This window comes from Trifolium pratense, linkage group LG7, assembly GCF_020283565.1.
Source record: "Trifolium pratense cultivar HEN17-A07 linkage group LG7, ARS_RC_1.1, whole genome shotgun sequence".
Lineage (NCBI taxonomy): Eukaryota > Viridiplantae > Streptophyta > Magnoliopsida > Fabales > Fabaceae > Trifolium > Trifolium pratense.
In genome coordinates, this window is record NC_060065.1 from 5,134,889 (window position 1) to 5,146,605 (window position 11,717).

Below are 11,717 nucleotides of genomic sequence, written 5' to 3' on the forward strand. Positions count from 1 at the left end.
AAATATACGGATATTAAGAAAAGTCGTTTAGTAATAACTTTGTTTGACTTGTGTGAGATTATTACTAATTTACCCTTTATATTTAATGCATTAAATGTTGTTTTTTCATATTCGAATGTAACTTAGTGGTATTAATGAATGATATATTTCGGGAAAAAAAAAATTGCATCTAAAAATTTGTAGAGGGTCTTATATTTAGGGACACTTTTCAAAGATTAAATAAAAAATGACCATTGATCAAGGGCTAAGACTTTGATGACCACCAAACAACCAAAAAATACTTGAAGTTCTAAAATTTGAACGAATTATTTAAGATTTTTTTAGGGGACGGAAATCTTGGGTGGAAAAAATATACACTTTAGAATGACTATTAAAGTAGAGTTTTTTTTTTTTTTTTGTCTCCGTCGCGCGCCCATACATACAGAGCCTAATAAGGTTTGGCTTGAAGAAACACACCCGCAACTTGTAATAATATTCAGTTTACTTTAAAAAAATGTACCTTAGACAACTTTTTGTATTTTTACATGAAATTATAAAAATTAAACCTGTTAGTTTCCACACTTTTTGTATTATTAAGCAAAAATGATGGTGAATAACAACAATGAGAGCTGGTAATTAACTAAGAATATTATCAATAAAACAAATGGAAAATTCTAATTACTAATTTGCGTAGAAATAAAATCTCAAAGTTAACTTGGTATATACTATAATACTAGCATCGTTCCTTGTTGACCATGAAGTAGATGAATTAAAGCCACTAAGTTCCACTAAAAAGGAGCCACCGAACATAACAATTCACATCAAACACACATCATTTGATATTTCTGAAGGAAAAATTAGGCATGACTTGAAACAAATAAGTAACAAAGACAAACAGCAATTTCGAAAATTCAGTTGGACACAATGAAAAAAGAGAAATGATATTCGAACATCTAATTTTTTGACAACATTTGACAACAATAATAAAAAAGTATTATTTTCACATGACAACAGGTTAATTTTGTAATTTTTGTATGTTGGCAAGGGTAACTTGATAATTTCAAGGACAAAATATTCTCTCTCTCTTATCTCTTCACAACCCATCGTCTTCCTCCTTCTTTTCTTCACCATTGTCGCACTGCTCTCTCTCATTCCATAAAAATCGGACACACATCAATATTGAAGAAACTGACTGTGAACATGATATATCCGACCATGTTCTGTTTTGTTGAAGACGACAACGATGACAGTGGCGGCCGGAAGAGAATGTATGTTTCACAACGGCGACCGACGGGGGCTTCGGTGACAGTGATGCTCTGATCTGAATGAGAGGGAAACAAAACCCATTGTTCCTCAACAACAACAATCCAGAGATGTGTTTCCTCAATCATAGTACAAATTTTGATGGGGCTTATTTCAATATTTCAATTGAAGAGTAAGTGAATTTGGGAGGAGTCATTATGCTTTCAATGTTGCTCACTGCTATTGTTATATTCTTTTGTGTTGGTGTTGGGTTGTGTTTTAATTTTGTTGAATCTTGCTTATTTGGATGTCATTATGCAGGTTCACTTAGGAAATGGAAGAACAATGACATTTGTCAAAGGAAAGTATTAGTATGTGCATCATAAGTGAAGAATGTTTGGATTGGTTTTGATTCACATAGCTTGATAATCTTCTGCATAATTTTTAACAGACCAAGATTTCACAAGACAAAAGAGATATGCTTTGACACCACTATGAAGAATTTGAAGTTCTTTCATTGGCAAAGGACAAATACACCACTATGGAGCATTTGAAGTTTTCCCATTGGCAAATGACAAATTTTGAAATTAGTTCATTGTGTTTAAGATTGTTAGGGAAGCAAGATAAATATATGGCAGGAACCATGGCTAAGACATTGACACAAATACAATGATTCATATACAATACTAACCTCTTGCATCAAAGTTACACTTCAAGTCTTCAACATCTTCAATATGCTAACATCAACTGAGATTTTTCACTCAACATAGTTCTTCACTAAAAGCTATAGGTGAATAGAGTGGAACATAGTTGACAGATCTATGAGAGATGAGTTAAATGAGAGAGCAAAGAGCTGATTAGGAAAGGGGAAAAATGGGTGAGCGGGAACAAAGAGAGGGAATGCTTAACACATTGGGATTTTTTTACTTAAAGAAAATGAAAACTCAAACAAAAAAATGAGAGAGAAAATAATATTTTTTATTATTGTTGTCCAATGTTGTTCAAAAAATGTTGTCCATATATCATTTCTCATGAAAAAATTACTTAACTATCCAACATTTTAAACTATATAAAATAGTAAAGAGAGATTACTTTTGTCAAATCAGAAAAGATGCGCATTACTAATTTGAGCCATCAAGTTTTTAATATACTTATAAATATTATAGCTTTGAAGTTGAAATAAGAGTTGTTGTAGGATTAAGCACAGCATAGTGAAGCAGCTCCTGATTTTGTTGAAACAATTTCATCTCATCTTCAACAAGAGTAACGAAAGCTTCAATTCCACCACCATTTTTTGTATCCATCAAATAAATAAAATTACTCGCCAAATTAATATGCACACTACAACACCACACAGGTTTCCCCCACCCAAAATCAAACTCAAGCACTGGAAATTTACACCAACTCGAACTGTTGTAAATTACCAAACTACCCTCATTCTCATTGTTCCTTTTCAAAATCTCAACCCTCTCTTTCAAATTCTCCACCACAACCTTAAACCCACCTTCTTCTTTAAACCTCTCTACTTTATTCTCTATAAAGTCCATTACACCCTTCCTCATTCTTTTCACCATCTCATCTAATGCCACGTGGCTTTCTTCTTCAACCGTCACCCAAAACGGCCAAGCTAAGGTCCCAACTACATTCTCTGGTATGTTCATCCGTGTACGGAGGTTCATTGCTTGGAACAAAATCGACGACGTCGTTTTGGAACCAGAAACTGCTGTTGATGCCGAAAGAGCACATTTCCAAATCAGAGCTAGAACAACCTCTACCCTAGAAGGATGAAATTCAAATTTGTTTTTGATTTTTATCTTTAGTTCTTCTATTTTGGATGCTTTGAAAATGAATCTTCTAGTAGTGAATTTTGCATCGGAAGTTTTAACGGAACCAGAAGACATGCCGGGAATTTCTCTCGGAGGAAAAAGAGCAGCGGCGACGGTTAAATCAGGGAGTGGAACAATTTCATTTCCGGTGGTGATTGCTGTCCAAGTGTTGAGAAAACTGATTACTGTGTTGGTGTCAGCGATCCTGTGTGTGATGGAGATGGTAATTGCGGTGGAACCGCAACTGAACAAGGTGAATCGGAGTAGTAACAACATATTTTGTTTCTCCTCAGTGGTTGGGGGGAAGCATTCTAGTGTTTTGAAATTAGGATTGGTGAGAATTTCGAAGAGAGTGGTGGTTGTTTGTGATTCGATGAAGAAAACGCCGTTGTCGTTACAGTGAATGGTGGTGTCGTCATGTAGACGGCCGGCGAAAGGGTAAAAATGGGATAATGTTTGAGAAAGTGAGTTTTGAAGAATTTTTGATTTATTGGAAAAATCAGAAAAATGGTGGTTATGATTATTGTTATTGTTATTGTTATTTGGGTCATGCTAACCGGTGCCCCGGGGCACTGGTTAAGGAAACAAAAATTAGAAAGTTTTGAAAAGTAAATAACACTTTTTAACCTTTTGAGAAGTTGACTGCACAAACTCCAATGCCAAATTACTATTTTTGCATCCTTAACTAGTGTCCGGGGGCACTGTTTAGCATTTTCCTTGTTATTTGGGTAGAAGAAAGTGCCGTTGATATGATTATTAGGACAAACTTGATCTAGTAATGAGACTTTGAAAGTTTGAAGATGTGATGGTGTAGGTTTTGAGGGTTTTATGAGTATTGTGTTTAATTTCTCGAGCTTAATCTCCATTGTTTTGTTTTGTGTTGAAGCATCATTCATCTTGCTTTGGTTTGGAGCACTGTCGCTTGGGAATTAAAAACTATAAAATATAGGACATGCAATCTAGTAAGTTGGATGGATTCAATGGTCAAGATTTTCTGAACTGTGTGTTACTGCGGCAATATATTACAGCAGTTAATCTAAATCCCAATAATTGGGACTGTTGTAATGGATACTATATTACTATTTAACTAGAACTTTGACTCAAGCGGTGCATGGAACCGCATGAGTCTAATTAGGTGTAATATGTAACACTAAAAAATAAAATACAAAAATTCCAAGAGCATTTTCAACAAGAGTAGTATAGGGAATTTCATGGACTAATTATTCTATATTTGTTTATGTGCTTATTTTATATTTTATATATTTTTTAAATAATTTTGGAACCTCATCGTTTTGTTTACTTATTAAAAAAAAGAGAAGTGCTATATGGTGCGAAACCATATTTGACGAATATTCACGAACTTTGCTATACCATTCATATAAACGTCAATTTAGTAGCTCATGTTTTAAAAATCATTATTAATTAAACTTTTTCAAGTAACTCATGTTTGCCACAAACTTCATTCCTTTTTATCTGTCATAATTTGACACTCACCGCTTCATCAGTATCAAACCCATTGACTCAGTAAATGAAAGAACGAGAATCAAATGTTTTTGTTGATTTTAATTTGTATACTAAGAGGGTGAAAAGTGTACTCCAACAAAAGCACCGTCACATGAAGCATGAGATTGATGTGGCAGAAAACTGAAAAATTGTAGCCAAAAATGTCATTCGTAGGGTTTTCGCGAAATTGAATTCTCGTACCATATAGCATTTTTCTAAAAAAAATTGTTGATAACTAAAGGTTAAAAAATTGATGATAATTAAAGGTTAAAAAAAAAATTAAAGACATAATCAAGAACATTGTTCTGGACTGGGCCAAGGGCTGGCCCTATCCCTTCTGCCCGACATTTGGGGCACGGCCCAATAAGGGGAGACTTCCCCGACACGTCAGCCAATGACGTGTCCTGCTCGACATAATGGGTAAGCAGCACGTTTAACTCGTGCTCACCTATCCATGCATGTCGATCATTCCACCGTAGCTTAACAGCTAAGCAGCACGTTTAGCACGTGCTCCTTTATCCAGCCACAGCTGTCACGGAGCTTATCCCTTACCCGCGAATAGCGGAACAGCTCCAACCAAGATAGAGGCAAATAACGGCCTTCCCCTACGATACAGGGATTATCTTGGCAGTTGAGTCTATTGGGCCGGTTATCCCGGCCCATTAGACCAACCTTTGGCCCAGCGCTGGGGGCACTATATAAGCTCTCCTAGACAGGAGAGCCAGGTATTCTGATTCATTCTCACTATACTTTCTTTCTCTTCTTTTGTATCTCCCTTGTTCTCTTTGCTGACTTAGGCATCGGAGCACCTGCAGGTACAAACCCCCCCTTCGGTGTGGAAGCTTGCTCAACGGACCGGCCTCAACCTTTCTGATCAACAGGTTAGATCAGTGGCGCCGTCTGTGGGGACTGAGTTCCTCCCCTTCTTTAATCTTTCCTAAAGAAACAAAGATCAAAACCGATTCTCTCAACAACTTTCACCATGGCTAGTTCATCACAGCAACTCAACACCGATACCGGCGACGAGAACGTGCTCAACGTTCCACCCTCTCCGCCGCCGCAGCATAACACCGTCCTATCACCGGTGCGTGACGATACCACCGTACCACGCGGTCCAGAAACCGATCCCCGCGACGGACGGGAAACCTCACTCTCATCCGATGAAGAAGACGTCGAGGTCCTAACCGATCGTCGAATGGGCAAACGCCCGCAATTCAAACAAGAAACTCCGGCAAACAACGCTGGACAGCCCGCCATCTTGGCCAATTCCGAGATCACGGCCTTGATCGCTGCTCTGAAACAAACAACGGAGGCCATGCAGGCTCAAGGCCGTCGACTAGACGAACAAAGTGAAAGAATCACCGCGCTGGAAAGAAGCCGGCGCCGTAAAAAGACCAACTCTCCCCCGCGGAGACACCAGGCCGATCCTTCCCCTCCCCGTCCGGCCACCGTCAAACATCGACGCCCCGACCTAGAGAGGGTAGAAGTTACTCCTCGGAAGAAAGATCGTACTCCTCCTCATCGCGAGGGTAGGTCCCCTCCGGGCAAGAAAGGGAAGCATGAAGCCCCGCGCCGCCATTCACCTCAAGGGTTGGCGCAGATGTCCAAGCAAGGCGCGTCGGGCAGCTACCATCCCCGCAACTACAAATCTCGTAGTCCGACGCTGATGCCTGGCGATTATTCTCCCCGGTCTTCCGAGGACCATTCTCCCAACGGGAGTGACGAGGGTGATCCCCGATGCCCCCTGTCCACAAACATTCTGAGGAAGCGTGTTCCAAAGGGCTTCGAGAGACCTCCTACGCTCCCCGCGTACGATGGTTTGACCGACCCCGACGATCACATAGCTAATGTCAACGCTAACCTGGATTTCAGGAACATTAGCGGTGCCATCAGGTGCAGAATTTTCCCGACCACGCTGAGGAAGGGAGCGATGGCATGGTACCAAAGCCTGCCCCCTCAATCTATCGACTCGTGGAAGGATCTTACAGACCAGTTCTGTAGACACTTCACTGCTTCCCGCAAGCACCCAAAAACTGTGCACGCCTTAGAGGCCATCTACCAGTCCGAGGAAGAAACTCTCCGCAATTTCGTCGAGAGGTTCAATAAGGAGGCTGTGCAGGTCGAAACAACCGACGATATGAAGAAGTATTTGCTGCAGAGGGGCCTTCGCCCGGGCAGCGATTTTGCCAAGGCTGTTGGCATAGAAAAACCACCCACCTGGGACGACCTCCTCCTAAAAGCTCAAAAGTACATTGAGTACGAGGAAGTCCAGGCAGCTGATGTCGCCCGTCTTGCCCGACCTGGAAGCAGCCACCCTGCCCGCGAGTCCTCCCATAGGAACGATGACAGGGGTGGCGACAGGGGAAGCGATAGAGGCGGCGACAGGGGTGGCGAGAGGGGCAGAGACAGAAGGAGGGGCGAAAGACGAGAGCCTCGTGGCCCTCCAAGCGCATTCAGCACCTACACCCCCCTCGTCAAATCTCGGGGAGAAATATTTGCTGAAGTTCACATCTCCGAGTTTAACAGAGCAGGTGTGAAGCAACCAAAGCCAACCCCTCTGAAGCCTGGCCAAGACAAGAATAGGTATTGCAGATACCACAAGAGTTATGGTCACAGGACCGACGACTGCATCCAGCTGAAGGATGCTATTGAAATAATGATAAGGAGTGGACACCTGAGAGAGTTCATCAAAAGAAACAATGACCCTCGACCAGAGGTCGCGGAGACACGCGCAGTCGAGGAGGTACCTCCACAACCAGCCGGGCAGAACAACGCCAAGCAGATAGCTATGAGCGTATCCCGGCCAGAAGATTTTGCTATCCCCAGCGATTTTGGGGACACCTATACTGGTCCTACGCTTAGCACGTGGGACTATTTCACAGACTCATTCGTCATATCCGGTGGTCATATGGACAAGCACACCGTCGGATCAATAAAAAGAAAATTCGAGGATCTCATCAACACGTCCTCGAATATGAACGCAACACTGGACAAGGCGAAGGGGCGGTCAATGCCTTTAGCCTTCTATCGCGAGGAGCTGCCCGGTGGGTCAGCCAATTTCCAAATTCCCCTCCTCGTCCGGGCAGACATGGCCAACATGGACGTTCGTCGGGTCCTCATCGATCCGGGGAGCTCCTGCGACATTATGTACGCCAGTTTGTTCAGGACCTTACAGCTGGACGAGACACACCTCACCCCGTACTTGGGCTCAGATCTCACAGGATTCAACGGGGCAACCACTAGGCCTTGGGGCTATGTCGACCTCATAGTCACTTTTGGCTCCGAGGAAACTGCCAAGTCGATCAGGGTCAAATTCTTGGTCGTAGACTGCCCCTGCCTCTACCAGTGCATCATCGGCAGGACGGCCACAGCAGACCTGATCGCTGTCCCTTCCACCGCCCACCTGAAGATGAAGTATTACACTCATAAGGGGCAGGTTGCTACTTTACACGGGGACATTGAAGCCGCAAGGAGGTGCTTTGACGCAGCATCCAAAGGCAACAATTTCATTGGCAAAGCGCCTGAACTAAAGAAGCCAAAGCCTTCCTCGGAAACACCACCAAAGCCGTCCCCGGAAGCACAACCAAGTATGCCCGGCCCAAATGTGAGTTCTGTGGATCTTGATAGCCGCACCTCCAAGAAAGAACACAAGGAGGAGAAAAAACTGAAGAAGGAGGAGAAGGAGGACGACGAGGCGAGCAAAGAGCATTATCGCCCCATTCCAGATGGCGACTTTGAGATAGTCCAGTTTGGCGAGGATCCAGAAAAAGGAGTCAAGATTGGGACAGGGCTCCCCGAGTTGGCGAGGAAGCAGCTGAAAGCCTGCCTTAGAGAAAATGCTGACTTGTTTGCATGGCACGCTGCCGACATGCCCGGGCTGGATCCAAACATCGCTTGTCATCAACTTACTGTCGACTCACTTGCTAGTGCCGTAGTGCAACGTAGGCGTAGGCAGTCTCCCGAAAAAGCGGAGGCTGCTGAAAAAGCTGTAAAAGACCTCCTAGAGGCAAATTTTATTTCTGAAGCCAGATACACTACCTGGTTGTCTAACGTTGTACTTGTGAAAAAATCTAATGGAAAATGGAGAATGTGTGTTGATTATACCGATCTCAATAGGGCTTGCCCTAAAGATTCTTATCCTTTACCTTGCATTGATAAATTAGTCGATAATTCTTCTGGCTTTAAATTATTGTCTTTTATGGATGCATATTCAGGATACAATCAAATCCCAATGGCTGTGGCCGACAGGGGAAAAACAGCTTTCATGACCGAGTCGGGCAACTATTACTACAACGTAATGCCCTTCGGTCTAAAAAACGCTGGTGCTACATACCAGCGGATGATGAACAAAGTATTCCGGGGAGAAATAGGCGACATGCTCGAAGTCTACATGGACGACATGATCGTAAAATCCCATGAGGAAATCGACCATACCGCCCACTTACGTAAGGTCTTCGAGCAGGCCAGAAAACACAACATGCGATTCAACCCAGAAAAGTGCACCTTCGGGGTACGAGCAGGAAAGTTCCTCGGATTCTACCTAACAGGACGAGTGCGAGCAGGCCCTCCAACATCTAAAGAAGGCCCTGTCCGAACCCCCAGTCCTCTCGCGCCCGGATGTCGAGGAAGTGTTATACATCTACCTCTCCGTCGCATCTGAAGCCGTCAGCGCAGCCCTTGTCCGTGAAACAACGGAAGGACAAAAACCAGTATACTTTACAAGCAAGGCTCTCCAGGGGCCCGAACTCAGATATACACAAATCGAGAAGGTGGCCCTTGCCTTGATCAACGCAGCAAGAAGACTACGTCACTACTTTCTAGCACACACAATCGTAGTCCGAACCGACCAACCAATCAAGTCATTGCTTGGTCGGCCAGATATGGCGGGCAGGATGCTCAAATGGTCCCTCGAGCTTTCCGAATTCGACATTCGTTACGAAAGCAGAAAAGCACTAAAATCACAAGTCTTAGCAGACTTCGTGGCCGAAATGACGAGTCCATCCTCCACGACAAGCGAGGCAGACAAATGGACAATATTCGTCGACGGAGCATCAAGCGCCACGGGAGCAGGAGCAGGAATCATCCTGGAAAACAAGAACGGGATCATCATCGAGGTATCCCTAGCACTATCCTTCCCGACATCGAACAACCAGGCAGAATACGAAGCCTTCCTAGCAGGACTACGGTTGGCCGAGGACATGGAGGCAAAAGAAATTAAAATCTTCACAGATTCACAACTTGTTGCCTCACAAGTATTAGGAGAGTATCAAGCCAAAAATGATAACCTCTCCGAGTATTTAGCATTAGTGAAGGAAAAAATCACTAAGTTCGAGTCCGTGGAAGTGCAACACGTTCCACGCGAGCATAACAAACGGGCAGACATACTGTCCAAACTGGCGAGCACAAAAAAGAAAGGCGGAAACAAGTCCGTCATTCAAGAAATACTCCCTCGACCAAGCATCGAGAAGACGACCAACGTCCTCGACATAAATGTCATTGGCAACAAAAATTGATGGATGACCCCCGTTTACAACTTCCTCGCAAATGGAACTCTCCCTGACAATCAGAAAGAAGCTGCAATAATAAGACGTCGAGCACGCGCATATGTCATCCTCGACGGAAAGTTATACAGACGAGGGTTCTCAATCCCACTCCTAAAATGCGTCGACGAAGAAACAGTCGACTACATCCTGCGCGAGGTACACGAGGGGATCAACGCCCAGCACCTGGGAGGAAGATCGCTGGCCAGGAAAGCTCTTCGAGCAGGATACTACTGGCCCACCATGCAGCAAGACGCAAAGGACCATGTGAAAAAATGCGACAAATGTCAACGACATGGGGACATGCACCTAGCTCCTCCCCACGAACTCAAATCTCTGTCGTCGCCATGGCCCTTCGCTTGGTGGGGCATGGACATACTTGGCCCCTTCACAAAGGGACTCCATCAAAACAAATTCTTAATAGTTGCCGTGGACTACTTCACCAAATGGGTAGAGGCTGAACCCCTCTCCGACATAACGTCGTTCAGGATACTCCGTTTCTTCAAACACGACGTACTCTGCCGATTTGGAATACCACAAGCCGTCGTCACAGACAACGGGACACAATTCACGGACAAAGGATTCCAAGACTTCCTCGCTGCCCTAGGGACCAAGCAACATTTCACTTCCGTGGAACATCCCCAAACTAACGGGCAAGCCGAGGCCGCCAACAGAGTAATCCTGCGCGGCCTACGACGAAGATTGGACCAAAATAAAAAGAAATGGGTCGAGGAGCTCGAAAGCGTCCTTTGGGCCTATCGCACAACACCACACTCCACAACCGGGGAGACTCCATTTAGAATGGTATATGGAACAGAAGCAGTCATCCCCGTGGAGGTGGGCGAGCCATCTCGCCGAACCGAGCAACCGCTCGAAGAGGAAATGAACGACGAAGCTCTCCGTGAAGAGCTTGATCTCGTCGAAGAGATCCGCACGGGGGCATCCCTTCGGGAAGCCACCCTTAAACAAAAAATAGCTGCCCGACATAACGTCAAAGTCATCAAAAGAGAATTTGAAGTGGGCAGCCTCGTCTTAAGACGAAATGCTAAGGACTCCCAGGATGGTAAACTGGCGGCCAACTGGGAAGGACCATATCGCGTCATCAACAAAACAGAAAATGGCGCGTATTATCTCGAGGATCTTCGAGGAAAGAATCTTCCTCGACCTTGGAACGCCCAAAAATTAAAACAATATTATAGCTAAGTTATTGCCAAAGTAAAAAACACTTCTAAAAGGCTGCTCGGATCCTCTAGCAACGAGCCCGACACCTCGACAACGGAAAGCACGCAGGCACACGTGCTCGATCCAATAATTGAAAAGGAGATACTCTGGCTCAGGAAGGGCAGAGCGTCTCCCCGACGAGGATGACCTTTGAGACAAGGTCCTCGTCTTCGTGCCAAGGCTTAACGCTCAGCTCGCGATGGGAAGTTCAAGCCGCGGGGGCGGGCACAACAACGTGTCGGCCTCCGTATTAGCCTCAGAAACAACTCTAGGCGCTTAGACAGTTCCCTAAACTGTCTAAGTTAAATCCGAGGACGACCTCCTCGACGAAACGCGCTCGAAAGAAAAAACTGGCAAATAAAGAAAATGGTTTTGTCGAGCAGGCATAAAACAATGTCGAGCAAGT

At 44.3% G+C, this 11,717-nt stretch overlaps 1 protein-coding gene across 2 annotated transcripts; it reads right to left on the reverse strand.

The window, feature by feature from the left end:
* Nucleotides 1-628: 628 nt before the first annotated feature.
* On the reverse strand, nt 629-3,969 carry LOC123899105 (stemmadenine O-acetyltransferase-like). 2 transcript variants are annotated; one of them, XM_045950163.1, is made up of 2 exons: nt 3,773-3,969; nt 629-3,584 (listed from the first exon to the last, which is right to left on the reverse strand). In XM_045950163.1, the coding sequence occupies exons 1-2, from the start codon at nt 3,941-3,943 to the stop codon at nt 2,382-2,384; spliced, it is 1,374 nt and encodes a 457-aa protein (XP_045806119.1). In that variant the 5' UTR covers nt 3,944-3,969; the 3' UTR covers nt 629-2,381. The 2 variants fall into 2 exon arrangements, with proteins under 2 accessions (XP_045806119.1, XP_045806118.1); XM_045950162.1 differs by having other exon boundaries at nt 629-3,589; nt 3,772-3,968.
* Between the last annotated feature and the right edge of the window lie 7,748 nt (nt 3,970-11,717).

Excerpts from the sequence above, each read along its gene's own strand:
- LOC123899105 (XM_045950162.1), bottom strand. The coding sequence starts at position 3,943 with ATGAATGATGCTTCAACACAAAACAAAACAATGGAGATTAAGCTCGAG. Across the intron at positions 3,590-3,771 it reads CGGCACTTTCTTCTACCCAA|ATAACAATAACAATAACAAT; the intron begins ATAACAAGGAAA and ends AGCATGACCCAA.